The 17,530-nt window shown below is 38.9% G+C and overlaps 1 protein-coding gene across 1 annotated transcript in view; it reads left to right on the top strand.

Moving 5' to 3' along the window:
• Positions 1 to 17,530, top strand: part of LOC150081819 (RIMS-binding protein 2-like) — a 1,020,459-nt gene that overhangs the window by 589,139 nt on the left and 413,790 nt on the right. The window contains exon 16 of the mRNA XM_090380329.1: positions 8,605 to 8,686. Coding sequence (XP_090236455.1) covers positions 8,605 to 8,686 — 82 coding nt within the window. The remainder of the gene's footprint in view (positions 1 to 8,604; positions 8,687 to 17,530) is intronic.

The raw sequence follows: 17,530 nt of genomic DNA, 5'->3' as shown, positions 1-17,530 counted from the left end.
TATCAACTTCCACAACAACAGATAGAAGTTTGTTCCAGCATTCAACTACCCCTGGTTAAAGGCAAACTTCCGTGCATCTATTTTACAACTGTCTTTCCTCAGTTTGAATCAATGTACCCCCTAGGTTTGTAATCTGAGCAAGAGGAAGAAACCTATCAGCACTGAGCCTGCTGAATCCATTCAAGGCCTTATACACCTAAATCAGATTGCCTCGCAGGTGCCTAGTCTCCAAAAGCTGCAATTTGCAGAATGTAAGCCTTTTTTCCATACACCAGTCTTTTAGATGCAGAGGATGCAATATTTATGATGTGCTTACGCCAAGACAGATTAGGAGTCATTAGAGATGATGTGATCATGTCTGTAAATCTGAGTTTTGTTGATGATAAGCATAGCAAAAGATTCCTTTTAGCAATATATAAGACAGTGCTGAGTTTTCAAAGAATTGAAATTAACTAAGTTATGTTTTCCCCGTGTAGCATTCCCATGAGTCAGCATTTAGCGAATTGGTAGTGGATATTTGAGAAATTGAAGCTGTTTGTGCTAGAAAGTGAAATGCATCATGCTGTCATCAGCAAAACTATTGATAGAATTTCCACTCGATGAAAGAAGGTTATCAATATACAAGAGGAAAAGACTGGAGAGAAAGAACTGAACCTTGGGGAACACAAGCATTATTAGAGAAGTCAGAGGACAGAGAACTCTACCATCACCCACAGAGAGTGGTCCAAAAGAAGTCTGGATACCCAATTACAAAACACAGTTGACAATCCATAAGATGGAAGTTTATTTAGAAGACCTCTATGCCAAACATTAAAAGCCTTTGCAATGTCAAGAGCAACTGCTTGAACGTGACACTGATGGAATCCATATTGTCGATCATTGATGAGCTGGAAGGTTTCTAGATTGCTTAGGGTTTGTGGTTAATGGATTTCTCCATTACTTTAGAAAGTGGAGAGGTAAGTGCAATGGGATGATAATTGTATCGGAAAGATTTGATTTAGGAACTGGCCTGTTATGATCAAATTTCCAAGGAAACGGAAAAACACCTGTGGAATCAGAAAGTGTGAAAGGGCGACACAGAACAGGAGTAAGCTAAGGAGTACAGGATTTGAGAACAAGTGAAGAAATACCATCATAACTTGGTGCTTTCTTGTCATTAAGACTGTTCAAAAATTCTTCTGACATCCTTTTGATGGAAGACCAGAAGTGGCAGGCACCTCCGTAGCCAGGTGGGAAGGAGCAGCAGTGCGTAGCACACGCTTCTTGATTAAACCGGGGTTCGAGCCCATCACCACCAAATATGGAGGATGTGGAAAGGTCAGGGAATGACCACCACATATCCCCAGAGCAATATGGCCTTAGTTGCTAATGCTCCTAAAAACCAAATAACAAACAAACCACAAGTGGCATTAAATGAAGTGTATTGGGAATAATACGAGTTGGTTTACCAAGATCATCAGTACAAATGTTAGAAGAAAAGTAAGATGCTAGCCAGTTGGCTTTATCTGATTTGGTTTACCTGATTTGGCAGTAGAACCATTGGGTTTTAACAGAGGTGGTAACACATCGGATTCATAGAAATTTCATGTTCATTCAAAAATTGCTCAAAAACATTAATATCAATGTTTATCCAAAAGCAGAACACCAGCAGATGAGTTGTAGATACATTCAGAAATGGGCCGAACAGAAATCATCACAACCTGCTAGAAACTGATGTGTTCCCAATAGTTTGGTGGTGTTGACTTTGTAACATGATATCACAACATGCCTGTACTCAAACTGCATTAAGAACCTTGAAAAGAATGCCCGATGAGAGTAGAACAGTAAGTGGTTAAACAATTCAGAAGCCACAAAACATGAAAGGCATATCAATTTTACTTTTATTCCTAGAGGAAGATTAAAAAAAAAAATTCAAAAGGAAGTTAGCATTAGCATTAGTAGAGCCATTTGATGCAAGAAAGCAAGCTTATGCAGCATCAGCAAAAAAAAAAAAAAAAAAAAAAACCACTTCCACTTCACCCCTCTGTTCGTTCAAAATACCTGTCCAGCTGAGCCTTAAACTTATTTAGGCTATCAACCTCCAGTACAAGGGATGGAAGTCTGTTCCACCAACCAACCACCCGCTGGCTAAAGGCAAATTTCCGCACGTCTATCCTACATCTGTCTTTCCTCAATTTGAATTTATGCCCTCTCAGGTGATTTTTCTGAGCTAGAGGAAGAATCCCATCAGCATTGAGCATGCTCAAACCATTCAAGGCTTTATACACCTCTATCAGATCACCTCGCTGGTGCCTAGTCTCCAGACACTGTAATTTGCAAAACTTAAGCCTTTCTTCATAAGAGCACCCCTTTGTTCCATTCACTAATCTTGTTGCCCTTCTCTGTACTCGTTCCAGCAGCTCTACATCCTTCTTGAAATGAGGCCTCCAGACCTGTATACAGTACTCTAGGTGTGGCCTGACCATTGCCTTATACAAGGGAATAATCACTTCCTTATCCCTGCTGGAAAAATTCCTGTATATCATTGACAATACTCCATGAGCTACTCTTGCTGCCTGTCTGCACTGCTCAGAGAACTTCATATCTGCCTGCACAACCACCCCCAAGTCCCTTTCATTCTCTACCACTGTCAGTGTTGTACCACAGAGTTCATACGTTGCTCTGGGGTTGCTGTTTCCCATGTGTAGCACTTTACATTTGTCAATGTTAAACTTCATTTGCCACCTCTCAGTCCATCTGCTCAACCTTTCCAGATCCTGTTGCAGTAGCATAGTGTCAGTAGTGTCCTTGACAACCCTGCCAACCTTTGTATTGTCTGCAAACTTGGACATTAAGCTTGATATACCATCATCAATATCATTTATAAATACAGAAAACAATAATGGACCCAACACTGAGCCCTGAGGGACTCCACTAATAACATCAGTCCACGATGAGCAGTGTCCATTGATTACCACTCTCTGTCTTCTCCCCCTCAACCACCCCTTTATCCATAGCAGCAATTTGCCTCCAATGTCACACTGCTCCAATTTGTGTAGCAGTCTTCCCTGTGCAACAGTATCAAAAGCCTTTCTAAGATCCAAGTATATAATATCAAAGCTATTCCCTGCATCCAGTTCTTTTGCGAGTTTTTTGAATTCTGTGTACCATATTAGAATTAGCATTAGCAGAGGCATATGATGCAAGAAAGCAAGCTTATACAGCATCAGCAAAATAAAAAAATTAAAAAAAAGCCTTCCCATTTCACCCAAAAAAGTTTGTCCACTTTTTCCCTGAATTTATTTAAGCTATCAACTTCCACAATGACAGATGGAAGTTTGTTCCAGCAATTAACTACCCGCTGGCTGAAGGCAAATTTCCGCATCTATTCGACAACTGTCTTTCCTCAATTTCAGTTTATGCTCCCTTAGGTTTGTAATCTGAGCAAGAGAATCCCATCAGCATTGAGCCTGTCCAATCCATTCAAGGTATTATACACCTCAATCAGATCACTGCACACAGATGCTACTCTCCAGATGCTGCAATTTGCAGAACTTAAGCCTTTCTTTGTAAGAGCACCCCTTTGTTCCCCTCAAAAGTCTTGTTGCCCTTCTCTATACTCGTTCTAGCAACTGTACATCCTTCCTAAAATGAGGCTTCCAGACCTATATGCAGTACTCAAGGTGTGGCCTGACCATTGCCTTATACAGGGGATAATCACCTCCTTATCCCTGCTAGCAAAATTCCTGAATATGATTGACAAGACCCCATGACATACTTTGGCAGCCTGTCTACACTGCTCAGAAAACTTCATATCTGACTGCACAATTACTCCCAGGTTTCTTTCATTCTCCACTACCCTGAGTATAGAACCCCCCAGTTGATACGTTATTCTGGGGTTACTGCTATCCATGTACAGTACTTTGCATTTTTCAATGTTAAACTTCATATGCCACATCTCAGCCCATCTCCCCAACTTTTCCAGATCCTATTGCAACAGTATACTCTCATTACTATTATTAACAACCCTGCCAACATTTGTATCATCTGCAAACTTTGACATTAAGCTTGATATACCTTCATCAATATCATGAACAAATATACAAACCAACAATGGGCCCAACACCGTACCCTGGGGACACCACTAATAATATTAGTCCACGAAGAGCAGTGTCCTTTGATTACCACTCTCTGTCTTTTCCCACTCAACCATCCCCTTATCCATTGTAGCAACTTGCCCTTAATGCCATACTGCTCCATTTTGTACAGTGGTCTTCCATGTGCAACAGTATCAAAAGCCTTCTGAAATCCAAGTATATGGTTATTTTTTTCAAAATTATTTTGAAAATTAAATTCAGAATTATTTTTTGCATCCAGTTCCTTTGTCACTAAGTCATGATATCCAATCAAATTGGTCAGACAAACCCATGCTGTATCTGAATTATTACTGCAGTCTGTCTAGATGATCCTGCAATACTTCTTTAACCAGTGACTCCATTATTTTCCCTGGAACAGAATTCAAACTAACAGGTTTGTAATTACTCATGTGAGCCTTTGTGAATTGGAGATACATTTGCACATTATTATTATTACTAGCCATATGGTCGAAAGAAGCCCGAGACTTATGCTGCACCAGCAAAAAAAATTCCTGAGTGAGAGAGAGAGAGAGAGAGAGAGAGAGAGAATTAGAAAGGAATTACCAAGAAAGAGAAGAATGGTGATATCCAGCTCAGGACTCTGGGTGTGCCAAACCCACCCATCATACTCACCAGATGTGAGACACTGGGGTTCTCCAATCTGTGGGGGCTTCCCCCTGAGCCCAAAGATGCTCTCATAATCATGGCTAAAGATTTGCTTAATTCCTTTGCCACCTCCTTTAATGTACCTGGATAGATCCCATAGACCCCAGGTGCCTGTCTTATGTTTAACTTCAACAATTTGTCCTCAGTTTCACTTTGATCTCAGTTATTGCAAAATCATTTAACTCCCTATTAGAGTTTGATAAACATCTGGCATTCTCCTTCAATACCTCCTCATCTGTGAATGTAGATGCATTTAGTTTGGCAGCTATCTGAGAATGATCATCTTCTGTCAATCCATTGATATCAAGTGGACCAATCTGATTCATCTCCTTCCTGTTAGAGTTTATATAAGTAAAGAAGTCTGCTGTTTTTCTTTGCATCCTTTGCGAAAGATTTCTCATAATCTACCTTCTCTTACCAAACCAACTTCCTTTGTGAGTTGATTACAGACTAGATTATATCTACCATAGACTTCTGTGTCGCCTGATAATTGATATGTATCCCAAGTGTTTTTCTTCTCTGGCACGAGTCTCATTAGTTCATCTTACATCCATTTGAGCCTAAACTTAGAACAGTATTTCTTAGTTCAGAGCCGAACCAAGGTATATCCGTGCCATTTTACTAAGGATATATATATTTCTTGCCTCATTGTTCTTTTGTTTTTCGCACCCCTTAAAGAATGGTGCCCCCAGGCAAGGGCCCTACTTAGCCTGTGCCTTAATCTGGCACTGTCTTAGTTGGAACAAAAAGCTTAGTAGTTCCCAAAATTACTTCCTTGAATGCTTCCCATTTAGAATTTGCTGTTGAAACATCATCAGTTGGTCTACCTGTATACAATATAAAAAAAAAATCTCTGAAGCCACTGTAGTCACTTTTACGAAAGCAAAAACCCTCCCTTTACCCCAAATGGTAGTTTCATCTTTAAGTAAATCCCACATCAGTACACTGTGATTACTGCTACTTAGTGGCTCCTTTATCTGTAAATTCCTAATGCATGAATAATCACTGCTGATAATCATATCAAGTGTGTTACTTTCTCTGGTTGCCTCTCTAACATACTGATGTAGAAAACAATCATCAAATAAATCCACATAAGCCTTGCTAGTGTGGAAGTGACCAATTCTCAAGTTGCAGTCAATATCTGGGAAGTTAAAATATCCCTTCATAAGACACTGATTTTCAGGCTCACTCTTTTAGCATTAGCATTAGTAAAGGCACATCATGCAAGAAAGCATGCTTATATAGCATCAGCCAAAAAAAAAAAAAAAAAAAAAAACCCTTCTCATTTCACCCATCCACTCACTCCAAATGTTAGTCTAGTTCTGCCTTGAATCTATTTAAACTATCAATTTCTACAACAAATGGAAGTTTGTTCCAGCAATCAACCACCCACTGCCTAAAGGCAAAGTTCCAATTTGAATTTATGCCCTCTCAGGTGATTATTCTGAAGAAGAGGAACAATCCCATCAGCATTGAGCATGCTCAAACCATTCAAGACTTTACACACCTCAATCAAGATCACCTCGCAGGGCTTAGTCACCAGACACTGAGATTTTTCAAAAATTTAAGCCTTTCTTCGTAAGAGCAACCCTTTGTTCCATTCGCTATTCTCGTTGCCCTTCTCTCTACTCACTCCAGCAACTCTACATCCTTCTTAAAATGAGGGTTCCAGACCTGTGTACAGTGCTCAAGGTGTAGCCTGTCCATCGCCTTATATAAGGGGATAATCACCTCCTTATCCCTGCTAGAAAAATTCCTGTATATCATTGACAAAACACCATGAGCAACTCTAGCAGACCATCTGCACTGCTCATAAGACTTCATATCTGCCTACACAATTATCCCCAGGTCCTTTACATTCTCTACCACTGTCAGTGTAGTACCACACAGTTGATACGTTACTCTTGGGTTACTGTTTCCCATAAACAGTACTTTACATTTGTCAATGTTAAACTTCAGTTACCACTTCTCACCCCATCTGCTCAACTTTTCTAGATCCTGATGCAGAAATGTACTGTCATTAGTGTCATTAACAAACATGCTGACCTTCGTATCATCTACAAACTTGCACAGAAGACTGATATACCATCATCAATATCATTAATAAATACAGAAAACAACAATGGACCTAAAGCTGAACCCAGGGGGAATCCACTAATAACATTAGTCCACGATGAGCAGTGTCCATTGATTACCACTCTCTGTCTTCTCCCCCTCAACCACCCTTTTATCCATAGCAGCAATTTTCCTCCAATGTCACACTGCTCCAATTTGTGTAGCAGTCTTCCATGTGCAACAATATCAAAAGCCTTTCTAAGATCCAAATATATGATATCAAAATTATTTTTGCATCCAGTTCCTTTGTGACTATATCATAGTATCCAATCAGATTGGTCAGTCAAGTCTTCCCCTTAACAAACCCATATCGTGTCTCAGCTATAACTGAAGTCTTATCTAGATGATCCTGCAGTGCTTCTTTAACCAGTGCCTCCATTAATTTCCCTGGAACAGAAGTTAAACTAACAGGTCTATAATTACTTGTGTCGCCCTTTGATCCCCCTTTGTGAATTGGGTCACATTTCCACATCTCCAGTCCATGGGTACTTCCCCTGAGTCCAAGGATGCTCTCATAATTATGGTTAAGGGTTTGCTTACTTCCTTTTTTGCCTCCTTTAATATAGCTGGATAGATCCCATCCACCCCAGATGCTTTTCTTATGTTTATCTTCAACAAATTCTCCTCCACTTTGCTCTGAGTTATTACAAAATCATCTAGCTCACTGCCAGAGTTTAATTCATCTCTGGCATTCCCCTCCTTGAATAACTCCTCATGTGTGAATGTAGATGCAAAATACTCATTTAGTTTGTTAGCTACCTGAGCAGGATCATCAACAGTTGAACCATCGATATCAAGTGGACCAATCTGATTCGTCCCCTTCCTTCTAGAGTTTACATAAGGAAAGAACTCTTTGCTGTTTTTCTTTGCATCCTTTGCCAAAGATTTCTTGAAATCTGTCTTTGCCTGCCTAACCTCCTTTGTATCTTGGTTACAAACAAGCTTATATCTATTATAGGTTTTCAGGTCACCTGTTAATTTATATGTATCCAATGCATTATTCTTGTCCGCCATGTCTCATTTGTTCATCTGACATCCATTTAGGTCTAAACTTTGAACAATATTTCTTAGTTGGTATGAAAAGCCTAGTAGGTTCCAAGATTAATTCTTTGAATGCTTCCAATTTTGAATTTGCTGTTGGTAATATCATCAGTTGGTCCCACCGTATAGAATTTAAATACTGTCTCAGACCACCATAGTCACCTTTACGAAAGCAAAAAGCCCTTTCCTTTACCCATTATGATAGTTACCTCTTTGAGTAAATCCCACTACAGCACACTATGATCACTGCCACCTAGTTTTAATTGTACTATTCTTTTTTTTCCCTTTGTAATGCTACTAATTTTTATTTCCATGGTTCAGTTGTAGTGAAGGTTGGCTCCCGTGCAATGTTGTTTAAATCTGCACAGTGAAGTGTGCAAATCATATCTTGATACAGAAATAATCACTCCTACAAAGTATTGAGCTGCATTATTTGATTCAGTTCTATGAAGTTTTGCATATCTGATCATATTCCATTTTCAGTAGCATAAATTTACTTGTTGTAAGTTATTAACAAGCTTTATAGGTTAAAAAATATTCATAGTGTTTTTCCTTATGTTTGAAATATTTAATTTAAATAATTTTTAAGAAACTTTTTAATACTTGAATAATAATGTTTTATTATTATGATTTTATTTATTTATTTTTAAATTTATTTTTATTTCAGCCTCATAGGATTAGTATTCGATCTGTATCTAGTTCTGGTTATCATTCTCGAGATGCTGCTTGCACAATTGTGATTGGAAAGGGTAAATTCTTTTAATTTCCTCCTCTGTCTTTATATCTGTTGTTTATGAAAATAAATATCTCATACTCATGATATATCTAATAATGAAAACATTTTTATTTCTATATAAAAGTTAACCAAATTTGCCTTTCTTGCAGGAAGTGATAATCCTACCCATAGTTTGGATCTTATACAAAATAAAAACACATTTTGTTCATTTGTTACATAATATTAATGCTACAAGGTTAAAAAATATTTTTAGTAAGCTTTCTCTAGCTCTGTGAGATTATGTGTTACTTACAGACTAATATTAAAATGAAACTAAAATTTTGCATTTTTTGAAAGGGAACTCCTTTTTTCATTTTTTTTACTGCCACAATTGAATTAGATCCAGTACTTTGAGGAACTTATTGCATTTGAGAGATATTGTGGAGAAATTTGTATCATTTGACAATTTGGATATCGTGCCAAACTATAATTATAGAAAAATACTTATGGAACATTTGGCATCCATGCTATCCCTTCTTTAGCATGTGTCTCCTTCACCAGGGCTTTGCTGGTGCATTCTGTAGCTGTCCACCTGAGAATAGAAATAAAAAAGGAAACATCATATGATAAGTAACCTCGCCTACTTATAATAATGGATAAAATTCAAGAACCAGATTCCAAATGAACTAGATAACTGTTGGTAAAAATCTAAGCTAGCATGCCCTGTTATTATGGTGATTTATGTATATGTCATGTACATGGAATACTTGTACATTGAGGTGGGGTTGAAAGGGGAGAGCTACAAACAAGAAAAAACTATGAACAGATGACCACTGAAGATAAGGTAGGAATGGGACTTGAAGGCATTATTGATTATAGTATTGATTTATTAATTTTTTTTTTCTTAATTTGCATGATTCCCAACCAAGGAAAGTTTTTAGGAATACATTTGCTATAATTTCAGCACTGAGAAGAATGCAATTTCTCACAGATTTTTGAATACAGGTAATCTTCACATCGTAAAAGTTAATTTCCCAGTCGTGATATTATGAAAAAAAGTCACAGTTCAAGTTATAGGAAAATTTAATATAAATATTTAATTAATTTATTTGAAATTGATTAAATATTTCTCTAGATCTAGAGTATTTTATTTTGTGTGTAAATTTGCACTTCCTATATGATTCAAACAATGTGCTGTTAATGGAACAATTGTTTTGAAACCTTCCAGTATGTCCTGTAATCTGTTATTTGTGTTTCTGTCTAATAGTAGATAGTTTTAATAGACAGTGGCATAACATTAGCTTTTGAAAATTAAAAGTAGATCTTACATCTTTTGGTCATTGTCTAATTTGGCTATTCAAAAAGTTAAATTCTCTGGATTTTCAATTCGATGAAATTGAATTAATATATACAGTCCATTCCGGTTATTTGGGACACATCGGGACTAGTACATTTTGGCCCAATTAAGTGGCTGCCCGAATTATCCGAAGTTTCACATAAATATTTAAAAATACAATGTACCCCCCCCCTTTACAATTGGTTCACTGTACAATCAAATCACGTTACGATAAGGTCACCGTAGTAAAGTACCGTTCACTATACGATGTGCAGTAAGCGCCAGTCATTGTTATTGTTATTCGGTTTTTTTTTTTTTTTTTTTTAGGAGCATTAACAACTAAGGCCATATTGCTCCGGGATATGCGGTGGTCATTCCCTGACCTTTCCACATCCTCCGCATTTGGTGGTGACCGGTTCGAACCCCGGTATAATCAAGAAGCGTGCGCTACTCACTGCTGCTCCTTCCCACCTGGCTACTGAGGCGCCATATATCATCGACAATACACCATGAGCTACTCTTGCAACCCGTCTCTACTGCTCAGAAAACTTCATATCTGCCTGCACGGAGTGGGTAAAGTACCTGCCCGGCAACCCAAAGGCCGCGGGTTCGATTCCCGCCTCGGGCTTGGATCAAAGTACTGCAAAAACCTTGGGAGGTGCAATATGGCCACAGAAGCCGATGCGCCAACAACTACCAAATCAAATCTGCCTGCACAACCACCCCCAGGTCCCTTTCATTCTCTACCACTGTCAGTGTAGTACCACAGAGTTGATACGTTGTTCTGGGGTTGCTGTTTCCCATATGTAGTACTTTACATTTGTCAATGTTAAACTTCATTTGCCACCTCTCAGCCCATCTGCTCAACCTTTCCAGATCCTGTTGCAGTAGCATAGTGTCAGTAGTGTCTTTGACAACCCTGCCAATCTTCGTATCGTCTGCAAACTTGGACATTAAGCTTGATATACCATCATCAATATCATTTATAAATACAGAAAACAATAATGGACCCAAAACTGAACCCTGAGGGACTCCACTAATAAAATTAGTTCACAATGAGCAGGGTTCATTGATTACCACTCTCTGTCTTCTCCCCCTCAACCACCCCTTTAACCATAGCAGCAATTTGCCTCCAATGCCACACTGCTCCAATTTGTGCAGCAGTCTTCCATGTGCAACAGTATCAAAAGCCTTTCTAAGATCCAAGTATATAATATCAAAGTTATTCCCTGCATCCAGTTCTTTTGTGACTGCATCATAGTATCCAATCAAATTGGTCAGGCAAGACTTCCCCTTAACAAAACCATGCTGTGTCTGAGCTATAACTGAAGTCTTGTCTAGTTGATCCTGCAGTGCTTCTTTATCCAGTGCCTCCATTAATTTTGCTGGAACAGAAGTTAAACTAACAGGTCTATAATTACTTGTGTCGCCCATTGATCCTCCTTTGTGAATTGGGGTCACATTTGCACATCTCCAGTCCATGGGTACTTCCCCTGAGTTCAAGGAAGCTCTCATAATTATAGCTAAGGGTTTGCTTACTTCCTTTGCTACCTCCTTTAATATAACTGGATAGATCCCATCCACCCCAGGTGCCTTTCTTGTATTTAGCTTCAACAATTTCTCCTCCACTTTACTCTCAGTTATTACAAGATTCTCTAGCTTACTGCCAGAGTTGAATACACCTCTGGCATTCCCCTCGCTGAATAACTCCTCATGTGTGAATGTCGATGCAAAATATTCATTTAGTTTGTTAGCTACCTGAGCAGGATCATTAACAGTTGACCCATCGATATCAAGTGGACCAATCTGATTCATCCCCTTCCTTCTCAAATTTACATAAGTAAAGAACTCTTTGCTGTTTTTCTTTGCATCCCTTGCCAAAGATTTCTCGTAATCTGCCTTCACCTGCCTAACCTCCTTTGTAACTTGGTTACAGATCAACTTGTATCTATCATAGGCTTCTGTGTCACATGTTAATTTGTATGTATCCCATGCATTTTTCTTCTCTGCCATATGTCTCATTAGTTCATCTGACATCCACTTAGGCCCAAACCTTGAACAATATTTCTTAGTTGGTATGTAAAGCCTAGTAGCTTCCAAGATAAGTTCTTTGAATGCTTCCCATTTTGAATTTGCTGTTGGTAACATCATCAGTTGGTCCCACTGTATAGAATTTAAATACTGTCTCAGTCCATCGTAGTCACCTTTACGAAAGCAATAACCCTTCCCTTTACCCCTAATGGTTGTTACCTCTTTGAGTAAATCCCACTTCAGCACACTGTGATCACTGCCACCTAGTGGTTCATTTACCTGCTGATTCTTAATGCATGAAGAATCACTACTGATAATCAAATCAAGAGTATTACTCCCTCTAGTTGCCTCCCGAACATGCTGATATAGAAAACAATCATCCAATAAATCCACAAAAGCCTTGCTAGTGTGTGAGTGACCAGCCCCCAAATTCCAGTCAATATCTGGGAAATTAAAATCCCCCTTTATAAGACTCTCTGATTTACTGGCCCACTCTATTTCCCCATACAGTTTCTTATTATACTCATCAGAGTCATTAGGCCTATTGCACACTCCTACTCTCAATTTTGGTCTCCCAATGCTTATGTCACACCAAACTGACTCGACACTGCACTGTCCAGCAATGTCGACTGGCTTCACTTCCTTGGATTTTATGTATTTCTTAACTAATAGCATAACCCCTCCTCCTTTCCTACCCTGTCTATCCTTTCTGTAGACATTGTACTCCCCAAATTCCAGCTCTGCATTCCTTATATCTGTGTGACATCATGTCTCTGAAATAGCCACAATATCTGCCTTTGATGTTTTGAGCAATACCTCAAATTCATCAAATTTATTTACTAAACTCCTAGCATTGGTGTACACGCAAGTATACATGCACCTGTTCTTTTTCTTAGCTACCCTAACACAACCTATGTGTTTATTTGTACCTCAATGATTCCGAGCAGTCTCTGAAATATCCTGCATCTTAATTTCCAGGCTGCGGCTCATTCCAATAGAAGCAGTGCAAGAATCACTTTCACCTCTACCAGTGGTTACTGTTAATCTATTAGTCCTTGTATCCCCCCAATCTAGCAGTTTTCTGACCCACCTAACACTGCCTTGATAGCATCAGCAAACATTCTTGCACCCTTTATATTTAAGTGTATCCCATCCCTGTAGAAGCAGTCTCTCCTGTTAACAAGTACAGACCCGGCTGAAAAAAATTCTACTCCTTGAGCCTTGCACAATCCTTCCAGGGCCGAATTGATCGACAGGGCTCTCATCATATACTCCGTCCTATCGTGTCTGGGCTGAATTGGAGACACTTTCAAATTCAACCCTAATTCACAGCTTTTTTCCAACAGTGACTTGTACTTGTTAAGTAATTCCGCCGGTCTCCTACTCTTAATATCATTAGTGCCAACGTGTACAACTATATCACCTTTTGTGCCCTTAAAAGATGATATCCGCTCTACAACGTCATCAACCTTTGCCCCTGGCAGACATACCCTGGTCCTGTTCCACCTATCCTTTTTACAAAGCATGTTTCCCGTTTCCCTGACAATAGAGTCACCAACAACTACTAGTTCCTTTGGGACCAGCGCATTCTGCCTTGGGGGCTGCCGCTGTGTGATGACCAAGTGCAAGCTCTGGCATTGGTGTGGGCAGCTGAGAGCTTGAAGGGTCCCTCACTCTTAATCCTTTGAGGGCATCCACCCTGTCCTTCAAGCTCTCATATAGGCCCATAACAATGCTGAGTTGTCGCCTGATTTCCTTACACTCCTTGCATCGCGCACACACAAAGATATCCCCCATGGCAGTATCATATCCCGTACCTGACTGCTCCACAAACATCAAGCAAGTAGTGATTTTAATAGGCTGTGATTCAGAGGGCAACTGCCCCCCTTAGTTCTCCCCTGAGCCACAGCACTCCCATTAGGTTGAGCTTTTTGCTTTGCTACTCTGGTCAGAGTCATGATTTCGATTTAATTTCAATAAAATTTCAATTTCCGTACAAATTTAAAACCCTAAACTTATATCTCAACACAGTTATAACGCTATATTTATGTTTCAGTATCGAGTGTTAGCTACGAAATCCCTTTATATAACTTCCGTATCAAGTTAAGTATTAATTATTTATTTTTACTAATTATTTATGTTACATAACCCAAGTCGTTATATGTATAGTGAAAAGTACAATTTAATTGACAATGAAGTTCAACAAGATTAATTATATGATTAATTTACAATATTATGTACTATACTATACTATATTAAGCTTATGCTATCTATTATCTCGTAACAGTGGTGGCAATTACAAACGGTAAACACATGGATTTGATACCCTTTCCGATACTAAGTAATACCTACAAAATTTCTATCTAAGTTACTTTAATCTAAGCATCGTAAATAAGAATATAAAACTACTCTAGAAAAAAAGTTAATATGCCAATTTAAGCTAATAAAACAGAAAATAAATCAGAAAAAACTTCTCTGTTCCAGGAGCGGCAAAAATGTACGTTCACACAGGCTACTTTCGTTCACACACGAGATGCTATTGAGGCATCAGCAAATATTCTTGTCACCAATGACAGAGGTGAAAGTGATTCTTGTACTGCTTTTGGAATGAACAGCAGCCTGCAAAGCGAGGTACTGGAGATTTCAAGGACAGCTGAGAATCATCATGGAACAAGTAAATACACAGGTTGTTAGGGCAGGGGTTGGCAACCATTTTTGAGTGAAGAGCCATTTTTGATCTAATTGAAGAAAAAAGAGAATCTGAAGAGCTGCACCTCAGCTTAAGCTAGGGGAAGAGTGGAGTGTTTTAAGAAATGGAATAGAGAGGGAAGGTGTTTTATTAAAAAAATTTATATTTTGAAATATTATTTATTAATACTGAAAAACATAACAGAGATCCGATTAGGTACAAATTAATGTGGCTTTTGTTGCCGAACTTCTTGAGCGAGTCTCTCCACATCAGGTGAGTATGTTGTAATTTTCATCTTTGAACATGCTGAGAGACTCGCATTGTTCAGACGGTTTCTTGATTTATTTTTAATATATTTCATGTTCGAAAATATTCCCGCAAAAATATGTCAAATCAAAAACTGAGAAAAGTCCAAATGCAGATATTTTAAAATTTATACACTTGTCCGGTAATCTACTCCACACATCGAACACAATTTAGTCTTCCTTTTCAACTCATCTATTGCTGTACATATGTGTAGAATTGCAAGAGCAGCCTTTTGCCTCTCCAAATCCCCAATATCAGTTCTAAGGCATTTTTGTCTTGCACTCCACATATTCTTGATTTTTAAGTTCTCTAACTCCATTTCAAATTGTGCTTCAAGTGGGCTAAAAGTTAAAGAGCCGCAGTTACTTGTTCAAAGAGCTGCATGCGGCTCGCAAGCCATAGGTTGCCAACCCCTGTGTTAGGGTTACTAAGAGTAGGAACAGGTGCATGTATACTTGCATGTACACCAATACTATAGGAGGGAATATGTGATGAGAGCCTTGTCAATCAATTTGACCCTGGAGAGATTGTGCAAGGCTCATGGGGTAGAATTTTTCTCAGCATGGTACTGTGCTTTTTAACAGGAGACATTGTTTTTATAGGGATGGGATACACTTAAATAGAAAGGGTGCAAGAATATTTGCTAATGCTATCGAGGCAGTGTTAGGTGGGTTGGAAAACTGCTAGCTTGGGTGGGATTCACAGACTAATAGATTAATGGTACCCCCAGGCAGAGGTGAAAGTGATTCTTGCACTGCTTCTATTGGAATGAGTGAAACCTGGAAAGCAAAGTGCTGGGGATTTCCAGGACTGTTGGGAGTCATCATGGATCAAGTAAATAGGGTAACCAAGAGTAAGAATAGGTGCATGTATATTTGCATGTACACTAATGCTAGGAGTATAGTAAATAAATTTGATGAATTTGAAGTGCTGGTGAAGATATCGAAGGCTGATATTGTTGGAATATCAGAAACATGGTGTCACACAGAGGTAAAGAATGCAGAACTTGGAATTTTCGGAGTACGATGTGTGCAGAAAGGATAGAAGGGGAGGTGGGGTTATGCTATTAGTTAAGAAACACATAAAATCTAAGGAAGTGCATCGAGTCAATGCAGTGTTGAGTCAGTTTGGTGTGACATAACCATTAGAAAAACCAAGTTGAGAGTAGGAGTGTGTTATAGGCCTAATGACTCTGATGAGTACAATGAACAAATGTACAAGGAAATAGTGTGGGCCAGTAAATAAGATTGCTTAAAATGGGAGATTTTAACTTCCCAGATATAGATTGGACCTTGTGGGTTGGTCACTCATACATTAGCAAGACTTTTGTGGATTTATTCGATGATTGTATTCTACTGCAGCATGTTCGAGAGGCGACCAGAGGGAGTAATACTCTTGATCTGATTATCAGCAGTGATTCTTCATGCATTAAGAATCTGCAGATAAAGGAACCACTAAGTGGCAGTAATCACAGTGTACCGATGTGGTATTTACTTAAGTACCATCAGGGGTAAATGGAAAGGTTTTTGCTTTCATAATGGTGACTACTGTGGACTCAGAGATTTTTTAAATTTTATACAGTTGGACCAACTGATGATGTTACCAACAGCAAATTCTAAATTGGAAGCATTCAAGGAATAATCTTGGAAGCTACTTAGATTTTCATACCAGCTAAGAAATACTGTTCAAGGTTTAGGCCTAAATGGATGTCAGATGAACTAATGAGACTTGTGTCACAGAAGAATAATTCAGGCGATGCATATAAATTATCAAGTGACACAAATGCCAGTGGTAGATATAACATAGTCTGTAATCAAGTCACAAAGGATGTTAGGCAAGCGAAGGCAGATTATGAGAAATCTTTGGAAAGGAAAGAAAAACAGCAAAGAGTTGTTTACTTAGTTAACTCTAGAAGGAAGTGGATGAATCAGATTGGACCACTTGACATTGATGGTTCAATTGTTGAAGAACCTGCTGAGCCAGTTGACAAAAATGAATGGGTATTTTTCATCTACATTCACACATGAGAAAGTCTGTAGGGAAGTGGAAACCACAAGCTTATCAAACTCTGGAAGGGAGCTAAATGATTTTGTAATAATTGAGAGCAAAGTGGAGGAGAAATTGTTGAAATTGAACATAAGTTGAGTGAATGGGATCTATCCAGTTATATTTAAAGAATCAGCAAAGTAAGTAGGCAAGCCATTAGCCATAATTATGAAAGCTTCCTTGAACAGGGCTCACATCTGGGCTTGGCACACTCAGGGTCCTGAGATGGATATCATCATTCTTATTTTCTTGGTGATTCCCTTCTACTTCTCTCTCTCTCTCTCTCTCTCTCTCTCTCTCTCTCTCTCTCTCTCTCTCTCTCTCTCTCTCTCTCTCTCTCAGCGCCTCCCTAGCCAGGTGTGCAGGAGTAGCAGTGCGTAGCACACATTTCTTGATTAGACCGGGGTTCGAGCCCGTGACCACCAAATATGGAGGATGCGGAAAGGTCAGAGAATGACCACCTCATATGG

This window comes from Mastigoproctus giganteus, chromosome 8 (genome assembly GCF_048544385.1).
Source record: "Mastigoproctus giganteus isolate SK-2022 chromosome 8, ASM4854438v1, whole genome shotgun sequence".
In the NCBI taxonomy this organism is placed as follows: Eukaryota; Metazoa; Arthropoda; class Arachnida; order Uropygi; family Thelyphonidae; genus Mastigoproctus; species Mastigoproctus giganteus.
Note: the sequence above shows the minus strand (reverse complement) of the source record. Positions and strands in the feature narration are given on the sequence as shown.